This window comes from Kogia breviceps, chromosome 2 (genome assembly GCF_026419965.1).
Source record: "Kogia breviceps isolate mKogBre1 chromosome 2, mKogBre1 haplotype 1, whole genome shotgun sequence".
Classification (NCBI taxonomy): domain Eukaryota; kingdom Metazoa; phylum Chordata; class Mammalia; order Artiodactyla; family Physeteridae; genus Kogia; species Kogia breviceps.
The window spans coordinates 89,962,684-89,979,513 of record NC_081311.1 but is presented as its reverse complement, the minus strand read 5'-3'; the positions used below and the strand labels follow the sequence as shown (position 1 = coordinate 89,979,513).

At 40.3% G+C, this 16,830-nt stretch overlaps 1 protein-coding gene across 13 annotated transcripts in view; it reads right to left on the bottom strand.

Annotated features, from left to right (window-relative positions):
* Window positions 1-567: 567 nt before the first annotated feature.
* Window positions 568-16,830, bottom strand: part of SAP130 (Sin3A associated protein 130) — a 76,198-nt gene continuing 59,935 nt past the window's right edge. For 12 of the 13 annotated variants that reach the window (XM_059052604.2, XM_059052603.2, XM_067025785.1 and 9 more), the window contains 3 exons: window positions 3,363-3,466; window positions 1,716-1,829; window positions 568-1,501 (listed from right to left, as the gene is read on the bottom strand). In XM_059052604.2, coding sequence (XP_058908587.1) covers window positions 1,343-1,501; window positions 1,716-1,829; window positions 3,363-3,466 — 377 coding nt within the window. In that variant the 3' untranslated portion in view covers window positions 568-1,342. The remainder of the gene's footprint in view (window positions 1,502-1,715; window positions 1,830-3,362; window positions 3,467-16,830) is intronic. The other variant, XM_067025790.1, reaches the window with a different exon arrangement.

Genomic DNA, 16,830 nt, shown 5'->3' with positions numbered 1-16,830 from the left:
TTAGCTTATGCTATGCAGGCCATGTGGCCTAACCGGGGGAAGGCTAAAAGCCTGCTTTGCTTCTCTCTTCCCCAATCCTACAACAGATGAGAGTTTACCATTCCAGTTCGAGGAAGGCTGTCCCAGGAGAGCCAAGGCCATCCCAGGAAGGCCATCCCAGGAGGGCCATCTCTGGCCCCAAAGACTGGATCAGACTCGGCATAGACTCCTGTCTCAGATCTGTGCAGGTCAAGGCAAAAAGCAAGGCTGGGCTACCCTCCCACCTGAGCTAGTTCACAGGAAGCAACCTTGTAAAGAAACTCCACTCTCCTGGAAACTCTACCCCTAATTGTCCTATAACATGACCAATTTCTATCTGCAGTGGGATACAATGTAGTCTCGTATTTAAGATAACCAAAAGCCAACAGACTTCACCATCTGTGACATCTTCAAGATACGAGGGTAAGCGGAACTCTATGTGGAACAACAAAACTTTAACAGAGTAGACTCAACAACGTAAGACTACAGTAAACACTCGAGCGATGTGCAGTACAGCACTGATTAACTTTATAAAAAGATGTAAACTGCTTCTGTACAAAAACCTCTTTGAGTCCTTTATTAATGTTTGGAGATGTGTGGTACATACAATTAACAGCATCACACCAGCTACAGAAGTACAGATAACCAAGAATGTACTTCAGAACAAAGATCTCAGAGCAACTTACGGTGTTGCCTGCTCCGAACCTCCACAAGAACCCAACTCTGACACACGCAGGACAGACAATATAACAATTTCACTTTGAAATGGTTCTTTAAAAAAATGACAATCGATAGTTCAAACCCTTTAGAGTGAGATGTGGCAGGTCTCTCGGTGCCATGGCACTGCTCTAGACGGCCAGCGTGGGCATCTGAAGGTCAGAGTAAAGACCGAATGGGGAGAGGGGAAGAGGTTCGATTTTCAGCGTAGAGAGAACAGATGGTCTGAGTGGATACTTTCAGTCCAGGCTCAGTATGGGTCCTGCAGGAGTCCAGCAGATAAATACAGTTTATCAACTGGAAGGCCAAAAAACACCAGCCAGTCACTTGTGTCACTGATTCCAAATGGGAGACACTGATGCATCAGGAATCATGTACAACACAGTAAGTGTAAGAGGGAGATGCCTGAAAGAAAGACTGGAGTCCACTGTGTCAGCTCAGCTCTGATCCTTCCGTGTCACTGGATGCTATGGGCCCCTCTGCTTTCGAGCGTGAGTTAAGGAACGCTTTCTTCATTTCAATGTTCTGCTTTGAAAATAACCAAAGCCCTCCCCCACCCCCAACACCATTCTTCATAAATTCTGTTTCCAAAGTCCTGATTCGGGGTCTAGACTTTTTCCTTTCGCTTCAATTTTGACACCTTCTTGACAGTCCCATTCTTATTTAGAAGCTTCAGGACACGATCTTTGTGATCTAAAACCTTAAGCATGGAGTCTCTGGCCTCACTGATTTGATCCATCACAAGTTTACACCTCTGCATATTCCCCTGAAACAAAAGACATCACATCGTCAGTAAGTAATCTTCGTGGCTTTTAAATAACTTCTCACTTTTGGATTGAGCCATTTTGAGGCTTTCACACAGAAAAAATGTTTTAGTGTTTCTTGATAATGCAGGCTGAAGTAATAGGTTTTTACTAAAGACATTAGAGGACGAGAGAGGGAAAGGGAGAAGTACGGAGAGGGAAAGGGCTCCTTCAAACCTGTATTAGTTCATTTATTCGGTGTAAATCATCATCAGTTGCTGCTTTTTTCTTTGGGATGATCCCTTCCTGTAGGTTGGTGAGTCTTTCATAAACATCGTGTTCTAGATTTGTCTGCAACAAACAAGAGGGAGGGTGTCATGACCTCAGAGATACTTTTGTCAAACTCAGGCAAACATCCCACCCTGAATGACCTGTGTAAACTGGTATCAGATCTGTTTGGGTGATAAAATCATTTCTCCCAATGACTAAGATGCAGTAAAGAAAACTGATCAACAACAATTTACATTACAATTTGCCATAATTCAGAGTCCATCTTCCAGGATAACTTTTAAAAAAAATTTTATTAATTAATTTATTTTTGGCTGCATTGGGTCTTCATTGCTGCACACGGGCTTTCTCTAGTTGCAGTGAGCGGGTGCTACTCTTTGTTGGGTGCGTGGGCTCTAGGCACTTGTAGCTCACTGGCTCTAGAGCGCAGGCTCGGTAGTTGTGGCGCACGGGCTTAGCTGCTCCGCAGCATGTGGGATCTTCCCGGACCAGGGCTCGAACCCGTGTCCCCTGCATTGGCAGGTGGATTCCCAACCACTGCACCACCAGGGAAGCCCCCGGAATAACTTATTTATTTATTTATTTGTTTGTTTGTTTGGTCACACCGCACAGCATGTAGGATCTTAGCTCCTCGACCAGGGATCAAACCTGTGCCCCCTGCGGTGGAAGTGCAGAGTCTTAACCACTGGACCGCCAGGGAAGTCCAAGGATAACTTAAATTCTGCCAGGAATTCACAATTCCTCTGAAAAACAAGTCTACAAGTTTCAGAGAAATATGCTTTAATGCTACATAAAAAAACTAGCCATGGCACTGCTTTAAAAACAATACTCATAAATGACAGAGTTCTTCAGATCACTGCTACTCCAAAGATGGAAAGACTTAGTGAGGTTATTATTTTGATCACCCCCTCTTTACCTTGTAGAAGGAAGGAGTCCCGCCTAGGGTTATGGAAAGGGCTGAACACCTAACACATTGGACAGATGAGATCAACAGCAGTTTACCAGTCAGTATACTCACAGCCCAGGGGAAGAGGACACCGCACACCACGCACGGCCACGTGGGGGCTGCACTCCAGGACAAGCAGGGAACGGAGTGAAGGAGTAGGGGCTGTAGGAGGCAGGCACTGCAGTATCAAGAGGGAGTGGTGCCCCCTGGTGCTCCTGGGAGGATGTCACTGACTTATTTGAGTATCGCAAGCTGGCAGAGAACTGAAGCCCACTATTCATGAAGAAGTGGGAACTGTGCCTGGTCCCCATGATAAGGAGTGAGGGGGAGGAGCTTACACAGTTAGGTCATCTGATGCCCCCTCTTTTTCAGATGTCACGGCAACATGTAATACTGAACCTTAATTGTATGTCTTACAAACTTAAGTTGTTCAGTATATTTCACTTATGGGGACCAAAACGAAGATATATTTAGATTACAATTACATCCACAGAATAGATAACAGTAATTATAATATCACATAGCACACATAAAAATTCTACCATGACCCACGTTAACTGGGAATGCTTCGGAAGCACTCTAAAGAAAACGTTCTGTGAATTCAGACGTCTCCAGCAGCAGGATGTCACAACTGCTAGAACGCCACCTACCAGCTGCAGCAACTGGGCAGCACAGAGGTGAACCTTCCAGCCTTGGGCACGACAGGATACTCCTTTCTGATTAGCTATTTCCTGCAGCATAGCTTTCTTCTCCTCTGGAACAATAAAAAAAAAAAAAAGTATATTTCAATTTTTATAGAGCTAAAGTCATTTGTGTTCAAGCCATTACTTTATTAAGAATTTTACTTAAATATCTTTAAAGTCATTGAAAATACAAGTCACAACATGAATAAAAGCTCTTTTTGTCCACACCAGAAGAATTCTTTAAAGACTTACTCTGCTAATCTAGTGAGTTCAAAAGAGAGTAAGTTAGTACTCTAAACCCTTAAATGAAGGAAATGGTCTTTAGTGGGTTGCAGCCTTGCTCATGTGTGATGCTTGCCAGCATGTGGAAAGTTTGGGCATGAAGCTTAGAAGCTCCGTGGTGCTATCTAGATCTTGGAGAAGTCACAGGGCTCCAACTTGAGTCACATTTAATATGTAGGTAGAAAAGTCCATTAACCAGCACTGTAGTAAAATAAATATGAATTGTATCATCTGGACTGGGGAAAGAAACTAGGATTGAAGGGCACCTATCAAAAGTGAGTTTAAGGGCTTCCCTGGTGGCGCAGTGGTTGAGAGTCCGCCTGCCGACGCGGGGGACGCGGGTTCGTGCCCCGGTTCGGGAGGATCCCACATGCTGCGGAGCAGCTGGGCCCGTGAGCCATGGCCGCTGGGCCTGCACTCAGCAACGGGAGAGGCCACAACGGTGAGAGGCCCGCGTACCGCAAAAAAAAAAAAAAAAAAAAAAAAAAAAAAAAAAAAGTGAGTTTAGCTGTATCTGTGAAGTTTTAATATCACTGCTTAACTAGGACTTAAAATGTAATTACACAGTACATGGATAATTAAAAAACATTTTATTATTTTAAAAATTAATCTTGAAAAAACCCTACCTATATGTTTGTCAAAACTGATACAGGATACAATGCCAAGACCAAACTGGACCGTAAATGATGAACTTTGGGTGATACTTGTATGTCAGTTTAGGTTCAGCAGATGCAACAAATACACCACTTTGTGGTGGTGTTGACGGCAGGGGAGGCTGTGCATGTTCGGGAGGTGGGGGGGGACATGGAAGATCTCTTTCGATACAGTTGTGAACCTAAAACTGACGAACTTTACTACTCAGAGCAATGAAAAAAACCCTCTGTCTACTAGGCAAATATTAGCATGAATGGGATGAAAGAATTTTAACCTTTTTGAGAGAATTGTAGATTCACATACAATTATAAGGAATAATACAGGGAGATCCCGTGTACATTTTTTTGTTTTTTTTAAATCTTTATTGGATTATAATTGCTTTACAATGTTGTGGATCCTGTGTACTCTTTATCCACTTTCCTCCAGTGGTAAGATCTTGCAAAACTAGTCAATATCACAACCGTGACACTGACAGAGTCCACTGACCCTATTCAGATTTCACCAGTTTTAGATGGACATGTATATTTCATCATGAGCATTAAAAAAAACTTTTTAGTTTCACAGAAGTTGCAAAGATAGTCTAGAGATGTATCTGGTAAGGGACCTGTATCTAAAACAGGAAGAATTCTTACCACTCAATAATAAAAAGACAAACCAATTAAAAAGGGCAGAGGATCCAAAAAGACATTCTTCCAAAAAACATATACAAATGGCCAACATCACATGAAGATATTCAACATCATTAGGCATTAGGGATATGTAAATCAAAACCACAGTGAAGTACCACTTCCCACCCATTAGGATGCTGTAATTAAAAAAAAAGTGCTGGTGAGGATACGGAGAAATCAGAAGTATCATCATGCACTGCTGGAGGGAAAAATGTATTTACTTTGGAAAACGGTCTGGGAGTTGCTAGAATGTTAACTATAGTTACCAAATAACCCAGAAATTCTATTCCTAGGTATATGTCCAAGAGAAATGAAAACAGATGTTCCCACAAAAATGTAGACACATGGGGCTTCCCTGGTGGTGCAGTGGTTAAAAATCCACCTGCCAATGCAGGGGACACGGGTTCAAGCCCTGGTCTGGGAAGATCCCACATGCTGCAGAGCAACTAAGCCCATGCGCCAGAACTACTAAGCCTGTGCTCTAGAGCCCGTGAGCCACAACTACTGAGCCTGCACGCCTAGAGCCCATGCTCCACAAGAGAAGCCACCACAATGGGAAGCCTGCGCATCGCAACGAAGAGCAGCCCCCACTGGCTTCAACTAGAGAAAGCCCACGTGCAGCAATGTAGACCCCACTCAGCCAAAAATAAATAAATAAATTTATAAAAACAATGTAGACAAAAATGATCACAACACCATTATTCATAATAATTAAAAAGTGGAAACAACCCAAATGCCCATCAAGTGATGAATGGATAAATAAAATGTGGTATATATCCATAAAATAGAATATTACTCGGCAGGAAAATGGAATGAAGTACTGATACATGCTACATGGATGAACCCTGAAAACATTACACTAAGTGGAATAAGCCTGTCACAGAAGACTGTATAATATATGATTCCGTTCGTAGGAAATGTCCAGCACTGGGAAATCTATAGAGACGGAAAGCAGATCAGAGGTTGCCTAGGGTTGGGGGTAGGGAGGAGTGAAGATGGAAGGATTGGGGATGATGGCTAAGGGTTGTAGAGTCTCTTGCTGGGGTAATGAAAATGTTTTAAAACTAACCATAGTGATGGATGGTGCAACTGTGAACATACTAGAAATCACTGAATTGTACACTTTAATAGATGAATTGTATGCTACATGAATTAGTTCTATAAAGCTATTACTAGGGAAAAAAGATAGTAAACAGAGGTCAGGTATTTCTCCTTTACCACTGTCTACATCTTAATAACTGTAGTACAGTATCACACCCAGGAAACTGCCACTGATGTAAGGTGAGTGTATGCCATTACATCATTTTAGATTTATGTGACTGCCACCGCAATCGAGATCCAGAACTACTGCGTTACCACAGAGATCTCTCCTGTGCCACACCTTTATGGTCACACCACCCCTGCCCCATGATTAACCCCCAAATCCACTAATTTGTTCTCTATCTCTATAATTTTGTCACTTAGAGATTGTTATATAGATAGAATCACATGATATGTCTTCTTTTTTTTTCTTTTTGGTATGTGTCCTCCTAAAATTAGCTTTTTCCACTAAGCATAAGCACAATGCCCTTGAGATTCATCTAAGCTATTACACGATCAATAGTTCTTTCCTTTCCATTCCTGAGTAGTATTCAATGGCACTATCGTTTGTTTAACTGTTTGATGTCATTTGTGTTGTTTCCAGATTTTGGCTATTACCAAAAAGTTGCTATGAACACCTGTGTACAGATTTTTGTGTGAACATAGGTTTTCATTTTTTGGGGATAAACGCCCAGGAGTGCAACTGTTGGGTCACATGGTAAGTGTATGTTTGGTTTTTATCAAACTGCTAAACTTTTTTTTTTTTTTTTCCAGAGTAGCTCAGCAATGTATAAGAACAACTGACTTGTGATATGACAGTGTTCTTCTAAGCTGCTTCCCCAGTGAAACTGGGGAAAAATTTAAAATAACGCTTTAAACCTCTGGGAAAGGTCCTAAGGGCAAAGAGCAATGCAGAAACATTTACTCAAGCAAATCTACTAAAATGTGGAAAGAACAGAAGGCTGTAGTATTTAAACCAAGATTGCTCCTTCTCTCCTCTCTCCAGCTCAGAGAGGCGGTGACTCCATTCCAGATCGCGGCAGCCCAGAACACAGAGCTCCCTCTCCTCCAGCTCCTAGGGAGACAGCTTTCCTCCCAGGAGGAGCAAGACATTTCTCATCCTGCTCCCTGCTCCCTGTTGCTGAGGCCAAGTCCCAGGCAAATCTAACTGACCTGGGGGCAACCTTCCTTTGCTCAACCCCACTTGTAGGATGGAGACTATACCTTAGGCAAGGCTTGCTGAGAACACTGGGGCCCCAGGAGCCCTTCTCCTGTCTTGTTAAGTGGTGGCGTCACATTAGGAGAGGCAAACCAAGCGGACATACCCCAGGCTACTCACTCCTCTTCCCCTACACTGAGTGCTCACCTCCTAGAGCAAGGTGTTATTCGGAGAAAAGACTGTCATTGTCTCACCCCCACCTCCAGAGCCCTAGACTCAGAGATTCTGCCTGGAGGGAGAAACAGGCCATAGCACAGGAAGCTTCTAATCTCTTCCCAGAGGATGTGGCTCCATTTTCAAGAGTACGCAAGTTCAAATGCTCCCAAAAGCAGTGGAGAGTGTAGTGAAGGCAAGTAGGAGGAAATGCGCAGACCTAGTGAAAGAGGCAGCCTAGGCTGTGACCTGACCAGTTTTCAGGAGAGAACAAAGAGTAAGACAGCTGGCAGGAGCTCTCCTAGGGGCAGAACAAACATCAAACACTGACCTCAGAAACCATTCTGGCAAGGAGCTACAATATGACTGGATTCGTTTGCAGAGGAATTTGTGTTTAAGGTCAAATTCCAGTACTATGTTCTAGTAGATCAAATGGCAAGCAAGTAGTGGGGTTTATCAGTTGGATGTGGTCAGGGAAACAGTGGGGGAGAACACAACTAATGCCACTGTCTTCCCAGGTGACTGTGGGCACCCAAAGCTGTGCCTCCCCAAGGAGTAATGTCAAAGGCTGAACACTTGGTGGTGTTGGCGGGGTACAGGTGATTAGACTTCACTAAAAGAATCTAGCCGGTCACTAAACAGATAAACAAGCAAATAGCAAATAACTATAGTGGGTCTTGGAGGAGATGGGGAGATCAGTACCAAGAGTTGCTACAATAAAGTATCTAAAATGTCCAGTTTCTAACAAAAATTATGAGGCATGCAAAGAAACAGGAAAGTATGACCCATACACAGAGAAAAAGAAACAGGCACCAAAAACTGCTTGAGAGAGTGACCAGATGTCAGATTTATCAGAAAAAGATCTCAAAGTAGCCGTTATGAATAAATTCACAGAATGAAAAGAAAGCATGAGTGAAGAAGTAAAAGAAGGTATGATGATCATGTCACATTAAATAGAGAATATCAGTAGAGAGATACAAATTATTTTTTAAGAAAAGAACCAAATGGAAATTCTGGAGTTAAAAAGTACAGTAAACAAAATGTTAAAAATCTACTAGAGGGGCTCAACAGTAGATCTGAATTGGTACAAAAGAGAATTAGTCAAGTTGAAGACAGACCAACAGCACTGAAGAACTGAAGTTAGAAAGAAATGAAGAAAAATGAACAGGGCCTCAAAGAAACATGAAACACCATTAAGAGCACCAAAACATGTATAAAGGAGTACCAAAAGGAAGACAGAGAAAGGAGGAGAAATATTCAAAGAAAAAATGGCTGAAGACTTCTCACATTTACTGAAAACCAATAACCTATATATCCAGGAAGCTCAAGGAACCCCAAGTATGATAAATACAAAGGTACAAATAGACATATTATAGTATTATGAAAATGTTGAAAGTCAAAGTTGAGAAAATCTTCAAAGGAGCAAGACAAAACATGATGCATCATTTACAAGATAACCCCAATAAAATCAGCAGCTGACTTCTCTAGAGAAACAATGGAGGCTAGAAAGCAGTGGGATAACATTCAAAATGCTCAAAGGAATGTTATGAGATCTAGTTTCTCTACATCCCCATTTGGCATTATCAGTATTTTTTTTTTTTTGCGGTACGCGAGCCTCTCACTGTTGTGGCCTCTCCCGTTGCGGAGCACAGGCTCTGGACGTGCAGGCTCAGCGGCATGGCTCACAGGCCTAGCCGCTCCGCGGCATGTGGGATCCTCCTGGACCCGGACACGAACCCGTGTGCCCTGCACGGGACAGTTCTCTAGGGAGAACTGACATCTTTGAGTTTTTCTAATCATGAATGCTGTATGTCTCTTCATTTATTTAGATCTTCTTTCATTTCTTTCATCAGCATTTTTCAGTTTTCAGCAAACACATCCTGTACATGTTTTGCTAGATTTGTACCTGAGTATATCACACTTTGGGGGGAATAATTGTAAATGGCATTATGCTTTCAATATGTTTCCACAACATTCCAGGTATCTAAAATTATAATTGATTTTTTTCATGTTGATATTGTAGCCTGTGACCTTGCTGAACTTATTTACTAGTTTCAGGGGTTTTTGGTAGAATCCTTGAGATTTTTCTATGTAGACAATGATGTCATTTGCAAATAGTTTTACTTATTCCTTTCCAACCTGTACAGCCTTCTATCTCTTTTTCTTACTTTACAATGTGGCTAGAACTTCCAGTTCTATCCTAAGTAAGAGTGGTGACAGAAGACAGTCTTATCCTTTTGCTAACCTCAGGTAGAAAGCATTCAGTCCTTACCATTAAGTATAATGTTAGCTCTAGTTTTTTTGTAGACTTTTTATCAAGTTGAGGAAGTCGTCCTCCTTCTCTATTTTTGAGTTTTTATCATGAAAACGTTTTGAATTTTGTCAAACAAATTTTCTGCATCAATTGATATGATCATGTGATTTTTCTTTAGCTTCTGCTGTGGGTTGAATTGTGTCCCTCCAAAAGATGTTTAAGTTCTAACCCTTGGTACCTGTGAACGTGACCTTATTTGGAAGAGGGTCTTTTGCACATGTAATCAAGTTAAGAAGTCATACTGAATTAGGATGGGCCCTAAATCCAAAGAGTCAAGAAACACAAGGAGGAATGCTCTGCTGGAGATGGGGGCAGAAATTGGAGTAATGCAGTAGCAGGCCAAAGAATAACTAGGGTTGCTGGCAACCACCAGAAGCTAAAAAGAGACAAGGAAGGATACTCTTCTACAGCCTTCAGAGAGAGCATGATCTGGCTGATACCTTGATTTTGGAATTCTGGCCTTCAGAACTATAAGAGAATATATTTGTTATTTTAGGCCATCCTCCTTGTAGTACTTTGTTATGGAAGCCCTAGGAAATTAACATAGCCTGTTAAAAACAGTGAATTACACTGATTTTCAAATGCTGAACTAACCTTGCATAGCTGTAACAAATCCTACTTGATCAAGGAGTAAAATTCTACTTAGATATTGCTGGATTCAATTTGCTAACATTTTGTTAAGAATTTTTACATCTGCATTCATTAAGGAATATTGATATGTAGTTTTCTATATTTGTACTCTGTCTTATTTTTTTAACAGGAAAATATTGGCTTCATAAAATGAAGTGTTCCCTCCTATATTTGAAAGAAATTGTGGGAAAATTGGTGTTGATTCTTCTTTAAACGTTTGGTAGAATTTCCCAGTAAAAGTATCTGAGCCTACAGATTCCTGTTTGGAAGCTTTTAAATTATGGATTCAACTTATTTAATGGTTATAAGACTATTCAGATTGCCTGTTTCTGATTGAGTTTTGGTAGTATGTGGCTTTTAAGGAATTGGTCTACTTCATCTAAGCAGCTGACTTTATGAGCATAAAGTTGTTTGTAGTATTTCCTTATGCTTTTAATGGCTGCATAGTCTTAGTAATATCCTGTTTCCTTCTTTTTAAAAAATTTTTATTTCAAATTGGAGTACAGTTGACTAACAATGTGTTGGTTTCGGAAGTAAAGGAAAGGGATTCAGTTATACATGTACATGTATCTATTCTTTCTCAAATTCTTTTCCCATTTAGGTTATTACAGAATACTGAGCAGAGTTCCCTGTGCTATACAGTAGGTACTTGTTGGTTATCTATTTTAACTACAGCAGTGTGTACATGTCAATTCCAAACTCCCAATCTATCCCTCCCCACCACTCTTCCCTCCTGGTAACAGTAAGTTCCTTCTCTAAGTCTGTGAGTCTGTTTCTGTTTTGTAAAGAAGTTCATCTGTATGTTTTTTGTCCCCCACATATAAGCGGTATCATATGATATTTGTCTTTTTCTGTATGATGTACTTCACTTAGTATGATCATCTCCATCCATGTTGCTGCAAATGGCATTATTTCATTCTTTGTAATGGCTGGGTAATATTCTATTGTACATATGTACCATATCTTCTTTATCCATTCCTCTGTTGATGGGCACTATGGTTGCTTCCATGTCTTGGCTATTGTAAATACTGCTACAATGAACATCGGGGTGCATGTATCCTTTCGAACCATGTTTTTCTCCAATATATGCCCAGGAGTGGGACTGCTGGATCATATGGTACCTCTATTTTCAGTTTTTTAAGGAACCTCCATGCTATTCTCCATAGTGGCTGTACTAATTTACATTCTCACTAACAGTGTAGGAGGATTCCCTTTTCTCCATACCCTTCCAGCATTTATTGTTTGTAGATTTTTTGACAATGGCCATTCTGACTGGTGTGAGGTGGTATCTCATTGTAGTTCTGATTTGCATTTCTCTAATAATTAGTGAGGCTGAACATCTTTTCATGTGCCTCTTGACCATTTGTTTGTCTTCTTTGGAGAAATGTCTTTAGGTCTTCTGCCCAGTTTTTGATTGGGTTGTTTGTTTTGATAATACTGAGCTGCATGAGCTGTTGGTAAATTTTGGAGACTAATCCCTGTGAGCTGCATCATTTGCAAATATTTTCTCCCATTCTGTGGGTTGTCTTGTTTTGTTTATGGTTTCCTTTGCTGTACAAAGCTTTAGAGTTTAATCAGGTCCCATTTGTTTATTTTTGTTTTTATTTCCATTACTCTGGGAGATGGATCAAAAAAGATACTGCTGCAATTTATGTCAGAGTGTTCTGCCTATGTTTTCTTCTAAGAGTTTTATAATGTCTGGTCTTAACATTTAGGTCTTTAATCCATTTTGAGATTATTTTTGTGTATCGTGTTAAAGAATGTTCTAATTTCATTTTCTGACATGTAGTTGTCCAGTTTTCCAGCACCATTTATTGAAGAGACTGTCTCTCCTCCACTGTCTCCTTTGTCATAGATTAACTGACCACAGGTGCATGGGTTTATTTCTGAGCCTTCTATCCTGTTCCATTGATGTGTATTTCTGTTTTTGTGCCAGTAACATACTGCTGTAATGACTATAGCTTTGTAGTATAGTCTGAAGTCAAGGAGCCTGATCCCTCCAGCTCCATTTTTCTTTCTCAAGATTGCTCTGGCTAATTCTGGGTCTTTCCTGTCTCCATACAAATTTTAAGACTGTAGATTGCCTTGGGTGGTATAGTCATTTTGAGAATATTGATTCTTCCAGTCTAAGAACACAGTATATCTTTCCATGTGGCTGGGTCATCTTTGATTTCTTTCATCAGCATCTTAGAGTTTTTGAAGTACAGGTCTTTTGCCTCCTTAGGTAGGTTTATTCCTAGGTATTTTATTCTTTATGATGTGGTAGTAAATGGGATTGTTTCTTTAGTTTCTTTTTCTGATCTTTTGTTGTTAGTGTATAGAAATGCAACAGATTTCTGTGTATTAATTTTGTATGCTGCAACTTTACTCAATTCACTGATGAGCTATAGTAGTTTTCTTGTAGCATCTTTAGGATTTTCTATGTATAACAACATGTCATCTGCAAAAAGTGAGTTTTACTTCTTTTCCAATTTGGATAACTTTTTTTTTTTTCCTTCTCTGATTGCTGTGGTTAGGACTTCCATAACTATGTTGAATAAAAGCAGTGAGAGTGGACATCCTTGTCTTGCTCCTGACCTTACAGGAAATGCTTTCAGCTTTTCACCATTGAGTATGATGTTAGCTGTAGGTTTGTCATATATGGTCTTTAGTATGTTGAGGTATGTTCCCTCTATGCCCACCTTCTGGAGAGTTTTTATCATAAATGGGTGTTGAATTTTGTCAAAAGCTTTTTCTGCACCTGTTGAGATAATCATATAGGTTTTATTCTTCAATTATTTGTTAATATGGTGTATCACATGGATTGATTTGCAGATATTGAAAAATCCTTGCACTCCTGGGATAAATCCCACTTGATCACGGTGTATGACCCTTTTAATGTGTTATTGGATTCGGTTTGCTAGTATTTCATTGAGGATTTTTGCGTCTATGTTCATCAGTGATATTGGCCTGTAACTTTCTTTTTTTGTATTATCTTTGTCTAGTTTTGGTATCAGGGTGATGGTGGCCTCATAGAATGAGTTTGGGAGTGTTCCTCTCTCTGCAATTTTTTGAAACAGTTTCAGAAGGATAGGTGTTAGTTCTTCTCTAAATGTTTGATAGAATTCAACTGTGAAGCCATCTGGTCCTGGACTTTTGTTGTTGGGAGTTTTTATAAGCTCTTTTTTTTTTTTTTTTGCGTTACTTGGGCTTCTCACTGCTGTGGTCCCTCCCGTTGCGGAGCACAGGCTCTGGACGCGCAGGCTCAGCGGCCATGGCTCACGGGCCCAGCCGCTCCGTGGCATGTGGGATCTTCCCGGACCGGGGCACGAACCCGCATCCCCTGCATCGGCAGGCGGACTCTCAATCACTGCGCCACCAGGGAAGCCCCTGTTGGGAGTTTTTAAATCACAGTTTCAATTTCAGTACTTGTGCTTGGTCTGTTCATATTTTCTATTTTTTCCTGGTTCAGTCTTGGAAGACTGTACCTTCCTAAGGATTTGTCTTTCTTCCACATTGTCCATTTTATTGGCATATAGTTGCATGTAGTAGTCTCTTATGATCCTTTGTATTTCTGTGGTGTCAGTTGTAACTTCTCCTTTTTCATTTCTAATCTTACTGATTTGAGCCCTCTCCTTTTTTTTACTTGATGGGTCAGGCTAAAGGTTTATCAATTTTGTTTATCTTTTTAAAGAACCAGCTTTTAGTTTCATTCATCTTCACTATTGTTTTCTTCATCTCTATTTCATTTATTTCTGCTCCGATCTTTATGATTTCTTCTAACTTTGGGTTTTGTTTGTTCTTCTTTCTCTAGTTGCTTTAGGTATAAGGTTAGATTGTTTGAGATTTTTCTTGTTTCCTGAGCTAAGATTGTATTGCTATAAACTTCCCTCTTAGAACTTTTTTTGCTGCATCCCACAGGTTTTGGATCATTGTGTTTTCATTTTCATTTGTCTCTAGGTATTTTCTGATTGCCTCTTTGATTTCTTCAGTGACCCATTGGTTGTTTAGTAGCATATTGTTTAGCCTCCACATGCTTTTGGTTTTTGCAGTCCTTTCTTGTAGTCGATTTCTAATCTCATAGCGTGGTGGTTGGAAAAGATGCTTGATATGATTTCAGTTTCTTAAATTTACTGAGGATTGATTTGTGACCCAAGATGTAATCTATCCTGGAGAAGGTTCCATGTGCACTTGAGAAGAATATGTATTCTGCTGCTTTTGTATGGAATGCTCTAAAAATATCAATTAAGTCCATCTGGTCTAATGTGTCATTTAAGGCCTGTACTTCCTTACTGATTTTCTGTCTGGATGATCTGTTCATTTTTGAAAGCAAGGTGTTAAAGTCCCCCAGTATTACTGTGTTACTGTCAATTTCTCCCTTTATAGCTGTTAATATTTGCCTTATATACTGAGGTGCTCCTATGTTGAGTGAATATCTATTTACAACTATTATATCTTCTTAGAGTGGATATCTATTTACAACTATTATATCTTCTTAGATTGATCCCTTGATCATTATGTAGCATCCTTCTTTGTCTCTTGTAATAGTCTTTATTTTAAAGTGTATCTTGTCTGTTATGAGTATTGCTACTCCAGCTTTCTTCTGATTTCCATTTGCATGGAATACCTCTTTCCATTCTGTATGTGTCTCTAGATCTGAAGTGGGCCTCTTGTAGACAGCATATATACAGGTCTTGTTTTTGTATCCATTCAGCCAGTCTACATCTTTTGGTTAGAGTATTTAATCTGTTTACATTTAAGGTAATTATCGATATGTTTGTTCTTATTGACATTTTGTTAACTGTTTTGGATTTGTTATTGCAGGTGGTTTTTCTTCCCCTCCTCTTTGTTCTCTTCCCTTGTGATTTGATGTTGTGTTTGGATTCCTTTTTTGTGTACCTATTGTAGATTTTCAGTTTCCGGTTACCATGAGGTTTTGATATAGCAGTCTATATATAAATAAGATTGTTTTAAACTGCTGGTCTTTTAATTTCAAATGCATTTCCAACATCCTGCATTTGTGCTCTCCTCTTCTCACAATTTTGCTAGTTTTGATATCATATTGTGTGCAGATGATTTGCTACCTTTACTGTATGTTTGCCTTTACTGGTGAGCTTTTTCAATTGTAATCTTCTTGTTTCTATAGTAGTTTTGGTCTTTTCTTTTTCACTTAGAGAAGTTCCTTTAGAATCTGTTGCAAAGCTGGTCTGGTGGTGCTGAATTTTCTTAGCTTCTGCCTGTCTGTAAAGCTTTTGATTTCTCTGTCAAATCTGAATGAGAGCCTTGGTGGGTAGAGTAATCTTGGTTGTAGGTTCTTCCCTTTCCTCACTGTAAATATATCTCACCATTCCCCTCTGGCCTGCAAAGTTTTTGCTAAGAAATCAGCTGATAACTTCATGGGAATTCCTTTGTATGTTATTTGTTGCTTTTCCATTGTTGCTTTAAAATTTTTTTTTGTCTTTAATTTTTGTCAATTTGATTACTATGTGTCTCAGCGTGTTCCTCCTTGGGTTTGTTCTGCCTGGGACTCTCTGCGCTTCCTGGACTTGGTTGACTGTTTCCTTTCCCATGTTAGAGAAGTTTTCAGCTATTATCTCTTCACATATTTTCTCAGGTTCGTTCTCTCTCCTCCTTCTGGGACCCCCATAATGCGAATGTTGGTGCAGTTAATGTTGTCCCACAGGTCTCTCAGACTGTTTTCATTTTTTTTCATTCTTTTTTCTTTATTCTGTTCCGTGGCAGTGATTTATACCATTCTGTCTTCGAGGTCACTTATCAATTTTTCTGCCTCAGTTATTGTGCTATAGATTCCTTCTAGTGTAATTTTCATTTTAGTTATTGTGTTGTTCATCTCTGTTTGTTTGTTCTTTAGTTCTTCTGGGTCTTTGTTAAACATTTCTTGCATCTTCTCGATCTCTGCCTCCATTCTTTTTCCGAAGTCTTGGATCACCTTCGCTATCATTATTTTGAATTCTTTTTCTGGTAGGTTGCCTATCTCTACTTCACTGAGTTGTTCTTCTGGGGTTTTTACCTTGTTCTTTCATCTGGGACATATTCCTCTGCTGTTTCATTTTGTCTAACTTTCTGTGATTGTGGTTTCCATTCTGCAGGCTGCAGGATTGTAGTTCTTGCTTCTGCTGTCTGCCCTCTGGTGGATGAGACTAGATTAGGCTTGTGCAGGCTTCCTGATGTGAGAGACTGGTTCCTGCCCAGTGGTGGGTGGAGCTGGGTCTTGTTCCTCTGGTGGGCAGGGCCATGCTCAGGAAGACTTTAAGCTGCGTGTCTGCTAAGGGGTGGGGCTGTGTTCTGCCCTGTTGGTCGTTTGGCCTGAGGTGTTATAGCATGGAGCCTACAGGCTGTTGGGTGGGGCTAATGGTGGCCTCTGGGAGGGCTCACAACAACGAGTACTCCCCAGAACTGCCCCTGCTGGTGTTATTGTCCCTGTAGTGAGCCACG